This window comes from Pseudophryne corroboree, chromosome 1, assembly GCF_028390025.1.
Source record: "Pseudophryne corroboree isolate aPseCor3 chromosome 1, aPseCor3.hap2, whole genome shotgun sequence".
In the NCBI taxonomy this organism is placed as follows: domain Eukaryota; kingdom Metazoa; phylum Chordata; class Amphibia; order Anura; family Myobatrachidae; genus Pseudophryne; species Pseudophryne corroboree.
The window spans coordinates 57,253,741-57,276,806 of NC_086444.1; the positions used below are offsets into that span (position 1 = coordinate 57,253,741).

Below are 23,066 nucleotides of genomic sequence, written 5' to 3' on the forward strand. Positions count from 1 at the left end.
TGACAGGATCTGTCCTTCATAAACCCATGTGATTCCTTTTAATGACCTTATTGACTTCAAGGAACTTCTGAATACTATCTCTTAGAATACCTTCCAATACTTTTCCCACTATAGATGTAAGACTAACTGGTCTATAATTACCTGGTTCACCTTTACTTCCATTTTTGAATACAGGCACTACTTCCGCTATACGCCAGTCTTTGGGAACCATACCTGATATAACTGAATCCTTAAAGATCAAAGATAGCGGTTTTGCCAGTTCAGAGTGAAGCTCCATTAGAACCCTTGGATGAATGCCATCGGGCCCTGGTGATTTATTAATCTTTAAATGTTTTAATCGGTCACAGACTACTTCCTCGCTTAAATAAGTACCTATCAGTGGGATATTCTCATTATTGAGATTGTGTGTCAGTCCCTGAATTGGGTCCTCTCTAGGGAATACTGTTGAAAAAAACTCATTTAGTGTGTCCGCTATGTCATTATCATTTTTGCTTAAGACTCCCAACTTGTCTTTTAAAGGGCCTATACTCTCCTTCTTTAATCTCTTGCTATTAATGTATTTAAAGAATTTTTGGGGATTCGCTTTGCTTTCCTTTGCTACTAGTTTTTCAGTTTCTACTTTAGCCGCTCTTATTTCCTTTTTGCTAATTTTGTTACATTCCTTATAGTGCTGAAATGACTCTGCTTCCCCGTCAGATTTGTATTTTTTAAATGCTTGCCTTTTCTTGCCCATAAGTTCCTTAAGCTTTTTGTTAAGCCACATCGGTTTATGATTTTTATTCCTTTTTTTTGCTACTCATAGGAATACATTTGAGTGTATTTTTAGCTAGCAGGAATTTTAGTACCTTCCATTTCTCCGTAGTATTTTTTCCTAAAAACAAACCTTCCCATTCAATATCCCTGAAAAATACTCTCATCTTTTCAAAATTTGCCTTGCTAAAGTTTAAAGTCCTAGTTGAGCCAGTATAGGGCTGTTTATAGAAACTGATATTGAATGTGACCATATTGTGGTCGCTGTTTCCTATGGGTTCCCCTACTATAATACCTGATACCAAATACCCATTGTTTGTTAATACCAGGTCTAAGATTGCATTGTACCTAGTTGGTTCCTCAATTAGTTGGACTAAGTAGTTATCATTAAGTGTGTTTAAAAACATATTACCCCTAGCAGTATCACATAAGTCGTTTTTCCAGTTTATCTCTGGATAGTTAAAATCTCCCATCACTACTATGTCTCCTACTCCTGCTGCTCTTTCAATTTGCTTTAGTAACAATTCATCATCAGATGCGTTGATACCAGGCGGCCTATAGCATACACCCAATACTAACTTTTTTATTCCTTTTTCCCCCGCATGCAATTTCTACCCATAATGTCTCGACAGTGTCTACAGTCCCCTCCTGAATATCTTCCCATATATTAGGTTTTAAAAACAGCTTTACGTAAAGACACACCCCTCCACCCTTTTTATTTAGTCTGTCAATCCTAAACAGTGTATAGCCCTCCAGATTGACTGTCCAATCATGAGATTGATCCCACCAAGTTTCAGTAATGCCTATAATATCATACTGTTTGCTTGCTGCAAGTATTTCTAGTTCACCCTTTTTACCAGTAATGCTTCTGGCGTTTACATACATACAACTAAGATAAGTATTTTCCCTTGCGTTAGGGACATCTTTCACCTTATGTAGCAAGGATGACCTGTAATCGTCATTGATTAGTGCTTTGGTAAAATCCCTTTTAGTACCCATGTTAGTAACCTTACCGCCTGCTCTTACCCTCCCCCCAACTTCTCCCCCATTGTTTGAAAGAGAGACTTCTCTCTCCAGTTGGAGACTGCACATGGGCCTCCTCCCCTCTTAAACAACTCCTGCGAGAGGGTGTGAAGGTTGTAATATTTGAGAAGAGAGATGATGGAGGGAACCAGTGTCTTGATGGTGTTGAGAGAGAGTAAGGGTCTGATCGTGTGTGTGTGTGTGTGTGTGTGTGTGTGTGTGTGTGTGTGTGTGTGTGTGTGTGTGTGAAGGAGGGGGGGGGGGAGGAATGTTGAATGAGACGGTGGAGTCTCAAGGCAACAGACTTGAGTATCTGAAAGAAAATTTATGACCTTGCTTTCTTTATTCAGATGTAAAGTCAATTTTATTTATTTTCTCTTTTTTTTTTTTTTTTGCTGTTAGTTGCATATTTTCTTCTGCTAAATGTGGATTGCAACCACCTTCTCAGTCTTTGTCACCTATGGAAAATTCATGAAACCATAGTAGAGGGAAACAGTGATGTGATTACCTGTTCTTTTCAGAATTCTTCTCCGATACATCAGAATGGGTGCAGAGAAGAAGACTCTTTTGGCTCTCGATACAGACGCATCATAGACAAGTTAAATGACCAAGACTTGCAGCTAGTCGACGTTCACAGGGAAAATGAAGATCTTCAAATAAAGGTAGAGTCATGAATCAGTAGTTTTATACAATTGTCTGATCATGTGGGGGGAACGTATAATGAATGAAGCAATGTTGTTTGGTAGCTTTGTAGGCAGGGTAAGCAGCCCCCTCCTCCCAGGGTTGTAGACACTGGTTACTAGTTGGGCACAAGAGGCTGGATCCTTGGGTGTAACAAGTCTTAGAGTGAATAAACTTCATGAACACATGGATATTAATACTTATTGTGGTGCTAGTGTGAAATCCCGGCAGAATTCTTAGATGGAGTCCACACCTTCTGATAACTATAATCGGGGGGGGGGGGGGGGGGGAGTGGGGGGGGGGGGGGGAGTGGGGGGGGGGTCCAAATACCAATTGGTGCATTTCCCATAGCTGTTTAGGTATATTTAAAAAAAATTGTGTTTCTTTTAAACCTTGGTGGGTAATTTGCTTGACTAGTGCTGGGGCTATAAAAGCTCATTTATAAATGGTTCCTACCTACAATAAGCTCTGAATTGTTCATATATTGTCTGTATTTTAGCTGGAAGCAACACGAGAAGCCGGAGCAGGCGCAATAAGAGACGCAACACGGAAACTGTATGAAAGTTACAGCAAGAAATCTGGTGAGCTGCGGAAGTGTCACGTAGAAGAGAAGCAGCGATTACAGGTAAAGTAACATAAATGCATCTGAATAAAATCTATCTTTAACCCAGATATTAATTGTAACAAAGCGATAAATGCAACCTTCCTTAATTTTGCCATTTACATGACAAAATTACACTTTAAAAAATATAATTAAATTTGATTGAGATCTTGTGGGTCTGCAGCTGCTCTGGAATTAAAAGACCCAGTAAGTCCTCCTGGCTTATATCTTCCAAAGCATGTTGGTACTTATAGTTCCACAATAGCTGGAGCGCCGCTGATTACTTACCTTTGTCTTAGATAACGTCCAACGCCAATTCTATGGGGGAATGACCTTATGACAAAATGTAGAATTGCAAATTGAGGACACACCCAGTGAATAACATGTTCCGCTACTGACCTTCTAGGTTTCTGCTGCTGAACATGAAGATCAGTTTAAGAAGAGTGTTGAGAAGTTGGAGGAGGTGGCGGAGAAAATTCAAGAGAAACACGGACGAATCCTTGAACTGGAGAAGCTGATGGAAAGAATGGAAGCTGTGAGTGTGTTTCAGGGTTTTATGAGTGTTTCCCAAAGAATGGTATTTTATACGTTACCTAACTTTAGCACAGGATGTACTATCGATATGGAAATTGTACAACCGTGTTCTGCCAGAGGGAAATGCTGCTGGCTGTGAAAGTGGAACATAGTAGCAAATATAATGTGATGCAAATAGGAAGAGCCTCTGTATACACACGCATGAAACTGAGATGTCTTGTTTATATTATGAAGACTTTAATATAAGAAAACGTTGCGCTCGACTATAATTACACTACCGTCAGGGATATTAGAACACTCACATCTTTCCAATGTTTTATTGAAGTTGACCTAGTTTAATGTCTGTGCATTCTGACATTGGGATATGGGCCCTCATTCCGAGTTGTTCGCTCGCTAGCTGCTTTTAGCAGCTTTGCACACGCTAAGCCGCCGCCTACTGGGAGTGAATCTTAGCTTCTTAAAATTGCGAACGAAAGATTCGCAATGTTGCGATAAGACATCTCTGTGCAGTTTCTGAGTAACTCGAAACTTACTCGGCATCTGCGATCAGTTCAGTGCTTGTCGTTCCTGGTTTGACGTCACAAACACACCCAGCGTTCGCCCAGACACTCCTCCGTTTCTCCAGCCTCTCCCGCGTTTTTCCCAGAAACGGCAGCGTTTTTTCACACACTCCCATAAAACGGCCAGTTTCCGCCCAGAAACACCCACTTCCTGTCAATCACAGTACGATCACCAGAACGAAGAAAAAAACGTGAGTAAAATTCCTAACTGCATAGCAAATTTACTTGGCGCAGTCGCAGTGCGAACATTGCGCATGCGCACTAAGCGGAAAATCGCTGCGATGCGAAGAAATTTACCGAGCGAACAACTCGGAATGACCCCCATGGTTGTTAGGTCGACCTTTTGACCTGTCGACCTAGTACACGTCGACCTAATGACATTGGCCCATTCGACCTAATGCATGTCGACCTAAGTTGTGCCGACCCAACGACTCGTACCCCTGACATTTAAGCACAGAGCAAATAAGCAAATTGGAGATAAAAATGAAATTATAGAATCATTATTTTGTTTAACATTTTATCAACATTTATTATAAATGTTTCCAAGTAGCCGCCTTTTGTAGATATAAACCTAGAACACTCCTGTGTCATTGTTTGTACGATGAAAATCAAATATTGTTGAGGAAATTCTTCTCTGCGCTGTTGCAGAAGTTCATAGAAAAGTATTGTACTTGTAGTCCGCTTAGCTGTCACGCTTCTGTCTTATTCAACCCAAACCGGCTGGATGGGAAATAAGTCCGGAGACCGCGACCATTCCATGATATGAAACCTACACTTTTATTTAACTTCTACGAAGGTATTCATGACATAGCCTGGAGGTAGGTTTTGGGTCATTTTCCTGCTGTAGGATGAACCCTTGACCAACTATATGTAGAGCAGGGGGTAGTGCCAGGCACTGCACAATACTGTGCTAGCCATGTTGTTCCAAGGTGCCAGTCTCTTTGTATACGTCAGAGACCGGGTATCCAGCAAAGAAGTCCCAGACCATCACTCTTCCTCCTCCATGCCTGACAGTTGGGTGGGGTGTGGGGTTATCCAATTGGGCGTGAGTTTTTGCCCGCAAAAAAATCCTTGCAGATCTTGCGCCCAATTTTGTATTACTGTGGGGATTCAATTATAAAAAATGCTTAACGGGTTTTCTGATTTGAAAACACCACAGTGTGAGGGGGGAAAAAAGTCAGATACTTACTGGTCTGGTGGTCTCCTCAGCTCTCAGACATCTCCCCTCCCCCCCACACACATATGCACACGGGGGGGGGGTCACACACACACAATCACACTTCTGGCAGGGGTCTCACACACAAAACCGTTTCCCAACAGGATGTTATTTATTTATTATTTTATTACCAGTTATTTATATAGCGCACACATATTCTGCAGCGCTGTACAAAGAATATGTGCCCATTCACATCAGTCCCTGCTCCAGTGGAGCTTACAATCTGTATTCCCTATCATATATACACACTGGCACATTCACGCTAGGGTTAATTTTTAACTTACCAGTATATATTTTTGGATTGTGGGAGGAAACCGGAGTACCCGGAGGAAACCCACGCAAGCACGGGGAGAATATACAAACTCCACACAGTTAGGGCCATGGTGGGAATCGATCCCATGACCTCAGTGCTGTGAGGCAGTAATGCTAACCATTACACCATCTGCACTGCCCTATGTAGGAAGAAGAAACCGATTTGGAAGGTAATTAAGGACTAAGGGGTCTATTTACTAGCCTTGGACGGAGATAAAGTAACAGCCAATCACTGTCTAACTGCCATGTCACTGGCTTTGTTTGAAAAATGACAGTTAGGAGCTGATTGGCTGGTACTTTATCTCCGTCCACTTTATCCCCATCCAAGGCTTAGTAAATAGACCCCTAAGTAAGCTAATTGCAAACTTACAGGGGAGGGGAAGCCACAGGGGTGCCAGAGCAAGTCCTGATGACTTTTTCAGAAAAATAATGATTTTAGGAAAAAACTGATTTGCTGTGAGGGTGCAATGAAAAAGCTATAAATCAACACTGCTCATTTTCTGTCCTTCAGTTGAATAGGAAAAACTCTGCAGCTGCGGGAAAAAACGTGCTCTGTGGGAGGTTTTCAAAATTGAGCGCACAATTGAATATGTCCCTTGGTGACACAGGGGGCTATTTTGGCATCATGTTAAAGCCACCACATCCTGGGGGGTTTAGGCCAGAAATGTAAAAGGCCAATGCTTCTAATGGCCAAACATGAGCTTAATGAATAAGCACCACACACTGAGGAGACCATCTTTTACCTCAGGCATGTCCAAACTGCGACCCTCTATCTGTTGTGAAACTACATATCCCAGCATGCCCTGACACAGTTTTGCTGTCAGAGAATGCTAAAGCTGGGTCAGGGCATGCTGGGATGTGTAGTTTCTCAACAGCTGGAGGGCCGCAGTTTGGACATGCATGTTTTACCTATTCCACACCGTATACACATCCTCTGAGGTGACTTTAAAAATGACATTTTGATACATGGTTCACAAGACTGTATCACTGGGGGTGCTTCATAGCCCAGGTGGGTGTGGATCGTCACGGTCATTAGGTCGTCATGGAAAAGGTCGATATGGAAAAAGGTCGACATGAGTTTTTTTTGGTGTCGGTTTCTTCGCAGAGTGACCGGGAACCCCAATTAGTGCACCGTGTCCCCTCGCATGGCTCGCTTTGCTTGCCATGCTTCAGGTAAGGTACAGGTTACTATTCCCAATCGTAGTCCACGTGGATCGTAAAGTATAAAAAAGTTAAAAAAATTTAAAAAGTGAAAAACTCATGTTGACCTTTTCATGTGTCGTCCTTTGGATGTCGAACTATTGACCATGTCGGCCTAACGCACGTCGATCAATGGTGGTCGACCTAATTAGTGTCGATGTAAGTGTTGTCGACCTAAAGACCGGATACTGCCCATGTCAAGCCACATTGCTGCAAAACACCTGTATGCTCATAACTCATTACTGGCTGCTGAAAAAGCCTTTTTTTGCATTGTTTTTCAGCTTTTGCCAAACTAACTCTTTTGGGTGGGACCTCTAGCTGCCTTCAGTGGCGCACGCAGGGGGGGGTTCCGAGCACCCAGAAACCCCCACCTCCACCAAAAAAATAAAAATAAAAAAATAATTATATATATATATATATATATATATATATATATATATATATAGTGGCACTTGTAAGTGATTAATTAAAGTTTACTTTATTTTAATTATAGTACATATATATCCATGTGCATACATATATACACATATATATTAGGGATGTGCACTTGCAATTTTTCGGGTTTTGTGTTTTGGTTTTGGGTTCGGTTCCGCGGCCGTGTTTTGGGTTCGACCGCGTTTTGGCAAAACCTCACCGAATTTTTTTTGTCGGATTCGGGTGTGTTTTGGATTCAGGTGTTTTTTTCAAAAAACCCTAAAAAACAGCTTAAATCATAGAATTTGGGGGTCATTTTGATCCCAAAGTATTATTAACCTCAAAAACCATAATTTCCACTCATTTTCAGTCTATTCTGAATACCTCACACCTCACAATATTATTTTTAGTCCTAAAATTTGCACCGAGGTCGCTGTATGACTAAGCTAAGCGACCCTAGTGGCCGACACAAACACCTGGCCCATCTAGGAGTGTCACTGCAGTGTCACGCAGGATGGCCCTTCCAAAAAACACTCCCCAAACAGCACATGACGCAAAGAAGAAAAAAAGAGGCGCAATGAGGTAGCTGTGTGAGTAAGCTAAGCGACCCTAGTGGCCGACACAAACACCTGGCCCATCTAGGAGTGGCACTGCAGTGTCACGCAGGATGGCCCTTCCAAAAAACACTCCCCAAACAGCACATGACGCAAATAAAAATGAAAGAAAAAAGAGGTGCAAGATGGAATTGTCCTTGGGCCCTCCCACCCACCCTTATGTTGTATAAACAGGACATGCACACTTTAACCAACCCATCATTTCAGTGACAGGGTCTGCCACACGACTGTGACTGAAATGACGGGTTGGTTTGGACCCCCACCGAAAAAGAAGCAATTAATCTCTCCTTGCACAAACTGGCTCTACAGAGGCAAGATGTCCACCTCATCATCATCCTCCGATATATCACCGTGTACATCCCGCTCCTCACAGATTATCAATTCGTCCCCACTGGAATCCACCATCTCAGCTCCCTGTGTACTTTGTGGAGGCAATTGCTGCTGGTCAATGTCTCCACGGAGGAATTGATTATAATTCATTTTAATGAACATCATCTTCTCCACATTTTCTGGAAGTAACTTCGTACGCAGATTGCTGACAAGGTGAGCGGCGGCACTAAACACTCTTTCGGAGTACACACTTGTGGGAGGGCAACTTAGGTAGAATAAAGCCAGTTTGTGCAAGGGCCTCCAAATTGCCTCTTTTTCCTGCCAGTATAAGTACGGACTGTCTGACGTGCCTACTTGGATGCGGTCACTCATATAATCCTCCACCATTCTTTCAATGGTGAGAGAATCATATGCAGTGACAGTAGACGACATGTCCGTAATCGTTGTCAGGTCCTTCAGTCCGGACCAGATGTCAGCATCAGCACTCGCTCCAGACTGCCCTGCATCACCGCCAGCGGGTGGGCTCGGAATTCTGAGCCTTTTCCTCGCACCCCCAGTTGCGGGAGAATGTGAAGGAGGAGATGTTGACAGGTCGCGTTCCGCTTGACTTGACAATTTTGTCACCAGCAGGTCTTTGAACCCCAGCAGACTTGTGTCTGCCGGAAAGAGAGATCCAAGGAAGTTTTTAAATCTAGGATCGAGCACGGTGGCCAAAATGTAGTGCTCTGATTTCAACAGATTGACCACCCGTGAATCCTTGTTAAGCGAATTAAGGGCTCCATCCACAAGTCCCACATGCCTAGCGGAATCGCTCCCTTTTAGCTCCTCCTTCAATGCCTCCAGCTTCTTCTGCAAAAGCCTGATGAGGGGAATGACCTGACTCAGGCTGGCAGTGTCTGAACTGACTTCACGTGTGGCAAGTTCAAAAGGTTGCAGAACCTTGCACAACGTTGAAATCATTCTCCACTGCGCTTGAGACAGGTACATTCCACCTCCTATATCGTGCTCAATTGTATAGGCTTGAATGGCCTTTTGCTGCTCCTCCAACCTCTGAAGCATATAGAGGGTTGAATTCCACCTCGTTACCACTTCTTGCTTCAGATGATGGCAGGGCAGGTTCAGGCGTTTTTGGTGGTGCTCCAGTCTTCTGTACGTGGTGCCTGTACGCCGAAAGTGTCCCGCAATTCTTCTGGCCACCGACAGCATCTCTTGCACGCCCCTGTCGTTTTTTAAAAAATTCTGCACCACCAAATTCAAGGTATGTGCAAAACATGGGACGTGCTGGAATTTGCCCATATTTAATGCACACACAATATTGCTGGCGTTGTCCGATGCCACAAATCCACAGGAGAGTCCAATTGGGGTAAGCCATTCCGCGATGATCTTCCTCAGTTGCCGTAAGAGGTTTTCAGCTGTGTGCGTATTCTGGAAACCTGTGATACAAAGCGTAGCCTGCCTAGGAAAGAGTTGGCGTTTGCGAGATGCTGCTACTGGTGCCGCCGCTGCTGTTCTTGCGGCGGGAGTCCATACATCTACCCAGTGGGCTGTCACAGTCATATAGTCCTGACCCTGCCCTGCTCCACTTGTCCACATGTCCGTGGTTAAGTGGACATTGGGTACAACTGCATTTTTTAGGACACTGGTGAGTCTTTTTCTGACGTCCGTGTACATTCTCGGTATCGCCTGCCTAGAGAAGTGGAACCTAGATGGTATTTGGTAACGGGGGCACACTGCCTCAATAAATTGTCTAGTTCCCTGTGAACTAACGGCGGATACCGGACGCACGTCTAACACCAACATAGTTGTCAAGGCCTCAGTTATCCGCTTTGCAACAGGATGACTGCTGTGATATTTCATCTTCCTCGCAAAGGACTGTTGGACAGTCAATTGCTTGGTGGAAGTAGTAAAAGTGGGCTTACGACTTCCCCTCTGGGATGACCATCGACTCCCAGCAGCAACAACAGCAGCGCCAGCAGCAGTAGGCGTTACACGCAAGGATGCATCGGAGGAATCCCAGGCAGGAGAGGACTCGTCAGAATTGCCAGTGACATGGCATGCAGGACTATTGGCATTCCTGGGGAAGGAGGAAATTGACACTGAGGGAGTTGGTGGGGTGGTTTGCGTGAGCTTGGTTACAAGAGGAAGGGATTTACTGGTCAGTGGACTGCTTCCGCTGTCGCCCAAAGTTTTTGAACTTGTCACTGACTTATTATGAATGCGCTGCAGGTGACGTATAAGGGAGGATGTTCCGAGGTGGTTAACGTCCTTACCCCTACTTATTACAGCTTGACAAAGGCAACACACGGCTTGACAAATGTTGTCCGCATTTCTGGTGAAATACTTCCACACCGAAGAGCTGATTTTTTGGGTATTTTCACCAGGCATGTCAACGGCCCTATTCCTCCCACGGACAACAGGTGTCTCCCCGGGTGCCTGACTTAAACAAACCACCTCACCATCAGAATCCTCCTTGTCAATTTCCTCCCCAGCGCCAGCAACACCCATATCCTCCTCATCCTGGTGTACTTCAACACTGACATCTTCAATCTGACTATCAGGAACTGGACTGCGGGTGCTCCTTCCAGCACTTGCAGGGGGCGTGCAAATGGTGGAAGGCGCATGCTCTTCACGTCCAGTGTTGGGAAGGTCAGGCATCGCAACCGACACAATTGGACTCTCCTTGTGGATTTGGGATTTCGAAGAACGCACAGTTCTTTGCGGTGCTTTTGCCAGCTTGAGTCTTTTCAGTTTTCTAGCGAGAGGCTGAGTGCTTCCATCCTCATGTGAAGCTGAACCACTAGCCATGAACATAGGCCAGGGCCTCAGCCGTTCCTTGCCACTCCGTGTGGTAAATGGCATATTGGCAAGTTTACGCTTCTCCGACAATTTTATTTTAGATTTTGGAGTCCTTTTTTTACTGATATTTGGTGTTTTGGATTTTACATGCTCTGTACTATGACATTGGGCATCGGCCTTGGCAGACGACGTTGCTGGCATTTCATCGTCTCGGCCATGACTAGTGGCAGCAGCTTCAGCACGAGGTGGAAGTGGATCTTGATCTTTCCCTAATTTTGGAACCTCAACATTTTTGTTCTCCATATTTTAATAGGCACAACTAAAAGGCACCTCAGGTAAACAATGGAGATGGATGGATACTAGTATACTTATGGATGGACGAGCGACTGCCGACACAGAGGTAGCTACAGCCGTGGACTACCGTACTGTGTCTGCTGCTAATATAGACTGGATGATAATGAGATGAAATCAATATATATATATATATATAATATCACTAGTACTGCAGCCGGACAGGTATATATATTTATTATGTAATGACTGATGACGGACCTGCTGGACACAGTCAGCTCAGCAGCACCGCAGACTGCTACAGTAAGCTACTATAGTAGTATGTATAAAGAAGAAAGAAAGAAAAAACCACGGGTAGGTGGTATACAATTATGGATGGACCAGCGACTGCCGACACAGAGGTAGCTACAGCCGTGGACTACCGTACTGTGTCTGCTGCTAATATAGACTGGATGATAATGAGATGAAATCAATATATATATATATATAATATCACTAGTACTGCAGCCGGACAGGTATATATATTTATTATGTAATGACTGATGACGGACCTGCTGGACACTGTCAGCTCAGCAGCACCGCAGACTGCTACAGTAAGCTACTATAGTAGTATGTATAAAGAAGAAGAAAGAAAAGAAAAAAAAAACACGGGTAGGTGGTATACAATTATGGATGGACCAGCGACTGCCGACACAGAGGTAGCTACAGCCGTGGACTACCGTACTGTGTCTGCTGCTAATATAGACTGGATGATAATGAGATGAAATCAATATATATATATATAATATCACTAGTACTGCAGCCGGACAGGTATATATATTTATTATGTAATGACTGATGACGGACCTGCTGGACACTGTCAGCTCAGCAGCACCGCAGACTGCTACAGTAAGCTACTATAGTAGTATGTATAAAGAAGAAGAAAGAAAAAAAAAAAAAAAAACACGGGTAGGTGGTATACAATTATGGATGGACCAGCGACTGCCGACACAGAGGTAGCTACAGCCGTGGACTACCGTACTGTGTCTGCTGCTAATATAGACTGGATGATAATGAGATGAAATCAATATATATATATATAATATCACTAGTACTGCAGCCGGACAGGTATATATATTTATTATGTAATGACTGATGACGGACCTGCTGGACACAGTCAGCTCAGCAGCACCGCAGACTGCTACAGTAAGCTACTATAGTAGTATGTATAAAGAAGAAAGAAAAAAAAAAACCACGGGTAGGTGGTATACAATATTATATATATATTATATACAATTATATATATATATATATATATATATATATATATTAAACTGGTGGTGACTGGTGGTCAGGTCACTGGTCACACTATCAGCAACTTGCAAGTAGTGCTCCTAAGCAGACAATCACAATATATATTATACTGGTGGTCAGTGTGGTCACAATGGCAGTGTGGCACTCTGGCAGCAAAAGTGTGCACTGTACGTTATATGTACTCCTGAGTCCTGCTCTCAGACTCTAACTGCTCCCCACTGTCAGTGTCTCCCCCACAAGTCAGATAATATACAGTCACACTATCTATCACTTCAGCAAGTAACTAGTACTCCTCCTAATGCTCCCCAAAATTACTACTGTGTCTCTCTCTACTGTCTCACTCTCTTCTCTATAAACGGAGAGAACGCCAGCCACGGCCTCTCCCTATGAATCTCAATGCACGTGTGAAAATGGCGGCGACGCGCGGCTCCTTATATAGAATCCGAGTCTCGCGATAGAATCCGAGCCTCGCGAGAATCCGACCGCGGGATGATGACGTTCGGGCGCGCTCGGGTTAACCGAGCAAGGCGGGAAGATCCGAGTCGCTCGGCCCCGTGTAAAAAAACATGAAGTTCGGGCGGGTTCGGATTCCGAGGAACCGAACCCGCTCATCCCTAATATATATACATACATATAAACACACACACATATGCAGTGTCGGACTGGGGCATGAAGGGCCCACCGGGGGAATGCTGCTGTAGGGGCCCATGCTTAAAGGTGTAGCCTGGTTCCAGTGGAGGCGCGGCCAGCCACCACAGAGGTTTGGCTAACCATTACATGTTCTGTGCCCCTTGGTAAATATATAATAAACCTAATTATTGTGAAATATAATGTAACATATGTATAATGCATAAATCCAATGCACTAGGATAGTCTGGAACTTGAGAGATAGTGGAGGAGGAGAGCCCACATGCAGTGGGGCCCACCGGTGGTTTCCCCTGTTCCCCTGTGGGCCAGTCCGACCCTGCACATATGATATACAGGTTGAGTCTCCCTTATCCAAAATGCTTGGGACCAGAGGTATTTTGGATATGGGATTTTTCCGTATTTTGGAATAATTGCATACCACAATGAGATATCATGGTGATGGGACCTAAATCTAAGCACAGAATGCATTTATGTTTCATATACACCTTATACACACAGCCTGAAGGTCATTTTAGCCAATATTTTTTATAACTTTGTGCATTAAACAAAGTGTGTCTACATTCACACAATTCATTTATGTTTCATATACACCTTATACACACAGCCTGAAGGTTATTTAATACAATATTTTTAATAACTTTGTGCATTAAACAAAGTTTGTGTATGTTAAGCCATCAAAAAACAAAGGTTTCACTATTTCACTCTCACTCAAAAAAGTCTGTATTTCGGAATATTCCGTATTTCGGAATATTTGGATATGGGATACTCAACCTGTATATACATGCGTATATATACGTGCACTGTATGTATGTATGTACATATATATATATATATATATATGTATGCATGTTTAATATGCTGTGTGTGTGTGTGTGTGTGTGTGTGTGTGTGTGTGTGTGTGTGTGTGTGTGTCTGTATGTATATGTATATATATATATATATATATATAGGTGCATATACGGTATATATATATATATATATATATATATATATATAGGCTCCAAACCATGCAAATCCTATGTTTGCCACTGGCCTTATCTTATTTGCTGGACATGAATTGCTTACATTTCAGTACAAGCTGACAATGAGGGTGTGTATACAGTGTGCGTATATATATACATATATATATATATATTGATAAAGCTGAATATTTATCGTATATAAAACCCTTTATGAGGTCTAAGAACACTGTACGCTATTTACGTATGAAGTACCGTAAGGGTACGCTCGTTGCGTAACAATCGCTTAGCCGTAGTCGAGACGCTCAAGCGTCACGTTCGCTCACGGCCAAGAGATCACAGGCAGGCACGCTATTGGCTGCTGACTAACGTAATGATTCGCTATAGCGTAGCGGACGCTCGGGACCACGAGGAGATCACCAGCGGCGCTGACGCTCACAATGTTAAACCTTTAAATCTAAACCATAAACAATGTAATATGCTGTAAAACCTTAGTGTAGAGATAGGGTGTAGATGCAACACAGTGTAACCTTATTAACTCAAAAGCTGTTTGAGCGTCACCGACGCTCTGAGAATACTTAATACTATAAGAAATACACAGATACCTGGGCTTAGGGTCCAACGCCTAATATATATATATTATGAATGATATACTTGCAAAAGAATTAATACAAATACAAATCATACACTACAATATAACATAGACTACCTAACCAGATAACTGCACAGGAAATACAATACAATACAATTATGTTTTAAGGGAAAATAAGAGAGAAAGAGAAGAGAGAGAGAGAGAGAGAGAAATTGGCCCACAATAACAAGAAGATCAATATAGTTGCGGAGAAAAACTTACGCACAAAGGAAACGATCGCATGCGCCTCTGGACATCCAGCTCCCGATTTTCAGCAATGATAACCGTTGAAGAGTGAGAGCTGGATGTGATCGGCTTGTCTATTTATGCCCCACACACAATACAATTCAATGGTCCCTACAGTCTCATTGTTCATTGGACACAGGAATTCCTCCTCGCATTATAACAAAAGGGCATAGGTTGATTCATACAGGTGGGCCGTGACTATTTCCAACAGCTCAGGTGGGAGGGAAACTGGGTTTCCCGCCGCATGGATAAGTAAGTGCAAATACAGTAAATGTTCATAAACTTCTTATGTCCATAACTATTCGCACGAGCGATTAATCCGCTTCAAACCAACACCGGAATATTGCTAATTAAATACTCTTCCGATGGGTACTAAACACCACTGTATTACTCCTGTCTGTCCCTTCGTATCAAACAAAGAGGGATTTCTCTGTTCATGAACATTCTACATTAACCAAACTTTCAGAATCTATCAAAGGGACCATGATCTACAAAATACATTATATAGTGAAAATATGTAACGATTGAGTCGCACGCTACGATCGCATAAACTCTACCGTAAATACGCATACCGTGCGCCTGCGGGTGCCCGCGACTGTGAGTATGCGCACGTACGGGAGAGCGTACGCATGCGCAGCACGGACCTGTGTGAGGTGCAAATATGGTAGCGTGCATAGAGATATTTTTATGACTTTGACAGTCCACCCTTTGGCAGTCAACAATAACTGCCACCTTCTAAAACATTTCAAAAAGAGAAAAATATATGTCAGGGGTTAATACATTTACATGGTTGGGTAGGGGAGGAGAGGAGAAGGTAGGAAAAGGGTATGACCTAGTGAGATAGCAGAAGCATGTGTGTATGAATCCGTGCTTGGGGGTCATGTATCATCGTGCCGTACGTGTTTTAAATCAAGCTTCGAGGTATTGCGAAGTATACATTTGAATTCCTTCTTATCCCGTGATACGGGTCTGTGGATGGGCTGTCAAACTTTACCGAGCTCTTTTCGGCTTTGGTTGTAACAAAATGGGGGAGCACATTTTAGTTGATGATACATGAATAGGGGAGATATGTGATTGCTGATATCTGTGCCTGTATTCCCTATCGACTATGTGTGTCATTACCTGAGGGTTGTAGAAATGAAGAAAAGACATAATTACGGTAAATGCGGTGGTATTCTATGTCAGGTAAATGTACATTCGTCGATTGAGGTCTTGTTTGGTGTCTGTTGAATGCAGTCTTCTTTGTGCTTTTGCCCATAAGGTGCGAGCAAAAGCTGTCAATGTCCATAGATTTACAAAAGTGTTGGGCTAGCGTAATTTTAAAATTTCTAGGGAAACTGGGGATCCATGGCATAGTTCATCAAAAATCTGTGTATAAGGTTGTCAAAACTTCTTCTTTAATCCATCTGTTGTCTGTATATCGGCTCATCAAACTCCTCGTCCAAGTGGGTATTTTTACCTTGGAGAAAACGGAAAAACAGGTGAAAGAAACGGACCGTAGAAATCGCATTTTCATCACATCATTGTTTCTACATTTGGGTCATAAATCAAATCCATTGGAATTACAGTTTCCTCACTCCTTAAACTCATTACCCTAGTACGACGATTGCACTTCATTAAAGCCTGACCGCATCTAAATATCAAACCAATTGATATGACAACACCTAAGATACATAGGAGAAACTTCCCAACATCCATTATGACTCCTTGAGCCCAGTCTCCTAAACCAGAGAACCAATTTCGCGGGTTCAACCATGACACCCAACCAGTCAGCTCATTACCCACAACAGCAAGAGTGAGATTGTGTCTCCTGCGAAATTCCCACTTCAGTTGGAGAATATCGTCCATCTTTTGGTCTATGACCTCGACCGGGTCCTCGGTGCTATTCGTAATATATGTGCAACATTTCACGCCGTATTGTGTTGCCAGTGTGACACAATATCCGCCTGTCACTGCTGTGAGGTAATTAAGAACCATTCTATGCTGTACCAGTTCTGTTTTATAAGCCTGAAGTTCTCTTCCAGTATACCTAAACGTGTCATCATACATTTCAGTGATATTATCTAACAAATTTGCAAGCGCAGATATGTATTTATAATTCAACACTCCTCTGGCGGTGCGAGTGATGTCTAACGCGATTAGAAACTGAATCCCGGTGGATTCATGGATCATGTCAGAGGCCGGATGCTCTGTTCTTTCTATCAGGTGCCGTTTAACTACGTGCTCGTAATGGGTGTGAGTATAAGGAGTTTGGGCAACACGGTGTATGTCTTTCATTTTGTCATGTGATACAGTCATTACTTCAGGCAGTACTTTTCCAATATAACACAATCCTTCAGAGTTTGGGGCAAGCCACTTATACGCCTTTCTCCCGCATATGAAATATGCATCATCGGGGAGAACATATGGGACGGAGTAGGACATAACCATATTACACACCTTCCATGTGAAATCTCCTAACCCTAATTCTTCCATCTGCTTAGTACACGATATGTGCACAGTATCCTGGTGATACCTCTCCAACTCTCGTAATCCTATTTCCTAAGGTATACCTATACCGGAAAGATTTTCCTCTACTGGCTATGTGGCGTATAAGCTCTGTATCTGTAGGCATTCTATCTGCTCTATGCGAAAAGGTTATGGTTTGATTACTCCATGACACTTCCCAATTTCCCGGCTTTCGGGGATTGGAGATGTTAAAACATAATAGGGACCTATCCACATGGTATTGGTGGAGCTTCAAACTAGGAGGGCTGGAGATATTAAACCTCCTGTCCACCGGTCTCCCACCACTTAACTCAAGTACCTCCCCTAACGTTAAAGGAAATGGTACTAGCCCTGATTTGCTATGACCTTGAGGTACTTGAGAGCATACCCAACAATCTGTTTTATTTAACACACTACCCACTAAGGAGTGATAGTCACTCAATGGATGCCGGTCCATATGGATATTAAAACTGGATTGGCATTTCTTTATGCACCCATCCTCAATGACATTGTTACAGAGCCGACAGATACAGTTTTCTTCAGCTAACAATCCTTCACAATTCCTTCTATGGTCAATGCTATCGGATCGTTTTCTGATACTCGCCTTTGCTTGTTGATTATGTTGTTCTTGGAAAACTACGCCTCCATCTTTATCATCAGAACCCATTCCAGAACCTCTCTCGACCTCCATGGTACTCTCGCCGGAACAGACTGCTCTGGTCAACATCATGGTCAACAGGAAAATCCGGATCACAGTCTCTTGGGGCAAGTCCATCTTGTAGGAGGAAACGGAGAAGAATGAGAAGGGGGAAAAAAATAATTTGAGGGAGAGGGGATGGGAAGTTGGAGAAAAACAATAAAAGGGAACAGGGGATCGACAACTGCTTTTGGTCTTGTGATTTTCAATGCTCAGGTGCCGCCTCAATCCTCCTGGAACAGACACTCCAGTGATACAACCTCTACCGTCTGTTCCTTATCACGGGGCCTCTCTGGATCAGCAACCTTCTTACAGTGGGACGAATGAACCCAAGTCTCTCTCTCAGCAACCTTCAATGCTGTAGTGCTAGTCAATAAGACCTGGTATGGTCCTTACCATCTGTCAATAAGGCAACCTGAGCGTAGAAAATTCCGTATCATTACATAATCCCCAGGTTCAATGTCATGACAGTTACTATCTGGTAAATCAGGAATCACTAACTTCAGATTATCATTTTGATTCCTTAACTGTTTACTCATGTTAATCAAGTATTTTACAGTCACTTCATTGTTACACTTCAAATCATCCTGAGGGTTAATCATAACATGCGGTTGTCGACCAAACAAGATTTCAAAGGGAGACAGATTAAGAGGGGACCTGGGAGTGGTTCTGATGCTGTACAGTACAATGGGTAAAGCTTCTGGCCATGTCAGTCCTGTCTCTGCCATCACTTTACTCAGTTTATTTTTAATAGTGCTGTTCACTCTTTCCACTTTCGCACTCGCCTGTGGACGGTATGGAGTGTGCAGCTTGCTATCAATTCCCATCAATTTACACATTCCTTGGAAGACATCACCTGTAAAATGGGTACCCCTATCACTTTCGATGATTCTAGGGATACCATATCTACATACAAATTCCTGCACAATTTTCTTAGCAGTAAACATAGCGGTATTTGTGGCCGCCGGAAATGCTTCGACCCAATTTGAAAAAACATCTATACAAACAAGTACATATTTCAAATTTCGACAAGGGGGTAATTGAATAAAGTCAATCTGTATTACCTGGAAAGGGCCGCCGGCAGGTGGGATATGAGATGGTTCTGTAGGTATTGCCTTTCCGATGTTCTTTCTCAAACAGGTAAAGCATGACATTGCTCTTTTACTCGCATGAGATGAAAATCCTGGGGCACACCAATATGCTCTTACCAACTTGCACATCCCTTCCTTGCCCAGATGAGTCAGCCCGTGAGCTGCCTCAGCTAAACATGGAAGGTATGCTCTGGGGGCCACTGGTTTACCATGTCCATCCGTCCAGAGTCCTGAGGACTCCTGGCCATATCCTTTTGCCTTCCAGACTGCCTTTTCCTGTGTGGAACACAAATTTTGCATCTCACACAACTTCTGTGTGTTGATGGTATTAAATACCATCAGTTGTGTGGTGTCTGTCTGTCTGGGTGTACCAGCTGCTAACTTAGCAGCTTCATCTGCTCGGCTGTTACCAAGTGATACTGGGTCTTGACTATATGTGTGTGCTTTACACTTGATAACAGCCACTCTGTCGGGTTCCTGTATCGCTGTTAGAAGCCTTTTGATGTGAGCTGCATGCGCTATCGGTGTACCAGCTGCCGTCATGAAATTTCTGAGGCGCCATAGGGCTCCAAAATCATGGACTACTCCGAATGCGTATCTAGAATCGGTGTAGATATTGGCTGATTTGCCCTTAGCCAATTCACATGCTCTGGTTAGGGCGACCAGTTCAGCAACCTGGGCTGAGTGAGGTGGGCCTAGCGGTTCCGCTTCTATGGTGCCTTGGTCATCTACGACTGCGTATCCAGTACACAAGTCTCCCGAGTCTGACTGTCTATGACAACTACCGTCCGTGTAGAACGTAAGTTCTACATCTTCCAGTGGGTTGTCACTGATGTCAGGCCTTGCGGTAAAATTTTGGGTCAAATATTCCATACAATCATGTGTGTCTTCCTTTGTATTAAATTCTCCTTCCCCACCACTCTCATCCTCCACCCTTTGTGCCTGTCCAGGCACACCTGGGAGATATGTTGCAGGATTTAATGCACTGCATCTCCTTATGGTGATGTTTACGGGGGCCATTAGTGCCAATTCCCATCTTGTAAACCGCGCTGATGAGACGTGTCTGGTTTGGGCAGAATTTAACAAGGCTGACACTGCATGTGGTGTATGAATTGTGAGGTTGTGGCCTAGCACTACATCTTCGCTTTTCGTTACTAGCAATGCTATCGCAGCAACGCTTCGCAAGCATGTGGGGAGGGATCGCGCTACCGTATCTAGCTGAGCGCTGTAATATGCTACTGGCCTGCTGGCATCACCGTGCTTTTGGGTTAGTACGCCTGCCGCGCAACCAGCACTTTCTGTTCCGTATAGTTCAAAGGATTTCCCATAGTCTGGCATACCTAATGCTGGTGCCTGCGTTAGGCACTGTTTAAGTCTCTCAAATGCTGTCTCAGACTCGTCTGTATGCGAAATCCGATCAGGTTTGTTGGAGGAGACCATCTCCTGCAAGGGTAACGCTAGAATGGAAAACCCTGGGATCCAGTTACGGCAATACCCACACATTCCTAAAAATGTTCTGATCTGTTGCTGGGTTTGTGGCAGAGTCATGTCTCTAATTGCTTGAATTCTATCAGCGGTCAGGTGTCTCAGTCCTTGTGTTAGACAGTGTCCCAAATATTTTACCTTAGTTTGGCATAATTGCAACTTGTCTTTGGAAACCTTGTGTCCTGTGTCTGAAAGATGAAACAGGAGCTGTTTCGTATCCTTCAGGGATGCTTCCAATGAATCAGAACACAGTAGTAGATCATCCACGTACTGTATTAATACTGATCCACTCACTGGTTGGAAAGACTGTAAACAATCATGCAAAGCCTGGGAAAATATACTTGGGCTATCTATGAATCCTTGTGGTAATCGAGTCCATGTGTATTGGACTCCTCTGTATGTAAATGCAAACAAATATTGACTGTCAGGGTGCAGAGGTACCGAAAAGAAAGCGGAGCAGAGGTCAATAACAGTGAAAAATTTCGCAGTGGGAGGGATTTGCATTAGGATGACAGCTGGATTTGGCACTACGGGGAACTGACTCTCAACTATTTTGTTAATCCCCCTTAGATCCTGCACTAGCCGGTAACCCCTCCCCCCACTCTTTTTAACAGGGAAGATGGGACTATTGGCAGTGCTGGACGTTCTTACCAGAATGCCCTGTTGTAGCAAGCGCTCTATTACGGGATACACTCCTAACTCCACCTCTGGCTTCAGAGGGTACTGTGGGATTTTTGGAGCTATCCTACCATCTTTTACTTGTACAACTACCGGAGCTACGTTTGCCATTAATCCAGTGTCCTGTCCATCTTTAGTCCAAAGTGACTCTGGTATCTGAGATGTAATTTCTTCTACTTGGGAGGGAGTCCTATTTGTCATAATGGTATGTGACATTAATTTTGATGGGGAGTCTAACATGTCTCGCACTTCCTGAGCGTGATTCTCAGGTATGTCCAAGAATACACCTTCAGGAGTACAATAAATGGCGCACCCCATTTTACACAGTAAGTCTCTTCCCAGGAGATTAGTCGGTGCCGATGCAGCCAGCAAAAAGGAATGCTTGGTATGTAAAGGCCCTACTGTAATCTCGGCTGGTTTGATAACAGGGTAGTGCTGGACTACTCCCGTTACCCCTATGGCTGGAATTGTCTTACCAGTGGTTCTCATAACAACTGTCGAATTTATCACTGATTTGGCCGCCCCTGTATCTACAAGAAAGTTTAATGATTTACCAGCTACATTGATTGCAATTTCTGGTTCACTTCCAAGGCTTGCAATCAATTTTACTGGCTGCAGATTACAGGTGTGGCCACACCCCTATTGGGTATGGTGACCTCCCTGAATCCCGCTGGCAGCAACTACTTGTGATGGAGTTAATTGGGAGCTACCAGAGGCTTGCCAGTCTCTGTTCGGGGGATATCTTTTTGTTTCCCCTGCATGTGGCTCATAACTCCGTTTCTGCGGACCCTGATCCCAATGTCGTGTATCGTGTCGTTGTCTAGGGGGTTGATAAGATTTTTGTATATTTCTCGATCTACAGTCTCGTGCAAAGTGTCCCTGTTTGTGACAAGAATAACATGTTACCACATTTGACTTACCCACAGGGTTTGGTGATATTAACACAGGCTGTTTTGTGGTCAAGGCCTGTATACTTACTGCCATTAACTTATCACCTTGTTGCTCCCTGTGTCTGGTGATATTCCGGTCGTGATCAATAGCAGCCTCTCTCAAAGGAGCCACAGACAGACCTCGCCAACATGGTTGTGTGGTCTGTACCCTAGTCTTTAATGACTCTTTTAAACCATCCATCAGTACCGATACTGCTACTTCTCGATGGTTTATGTTTGTTTTAATGTCCTCTATGCCTGTGTATTTTGCCATCTCTAATAATGCCCTGTGAAAATATTCTGCAGCAGTTTCTGACTCTTTCTGTCTAATGGAGAAAATCTTGTTCCATTTAACTACCGCTGGGAAATACTCTTTTAACTGTAAGCTTATTCTTTTTACATTGTCTTTGTTGTACACATCTGTAAGAGGTACGTCCTGATCTAATCCACAGTCAGCTAAAAATTGAGTTGCGTCAACATTGGAGGGTAAACATGCTCTCAGCAATATCTGCCAGTCTTTGTTGTTGGGCTCTACCGTGTTACCTAGGTCTCTGATGTATTTTTGGCTGGCAACTAAGTCTTTTCTAGGGTCAGGGAATT

General features: G+C 43.5%; 1 protein-coding gene across 1 annotated transcript in view; it reads left to right on the forward strand.

Moving 5' to 3' along the window:
• The window catches only part of CCDC68 (coiled-coil domain containing 68), a 115,894-nt gene that overhangs the window by 76,972 nt on the left and 15,856 nt on the right, over positions 1–23,066 (forward strand). The window contains exons 4-6 of the mRNA XM_063959897.1: positions 2,295–2,435; positions 2,954–3,079; positions 3,462–3,590. Coding sequence (XP_063815967.1) covers positions 2,295–2,435; positions 2,954–3,079; positions 3,462–3,590 — 396 coding nt within the window. The remainder of the gene's footprint in view (positions 1–2,294; positions 2,436–2,953; positions 3,080–3,461; positions 3,591–23,066) is intronic.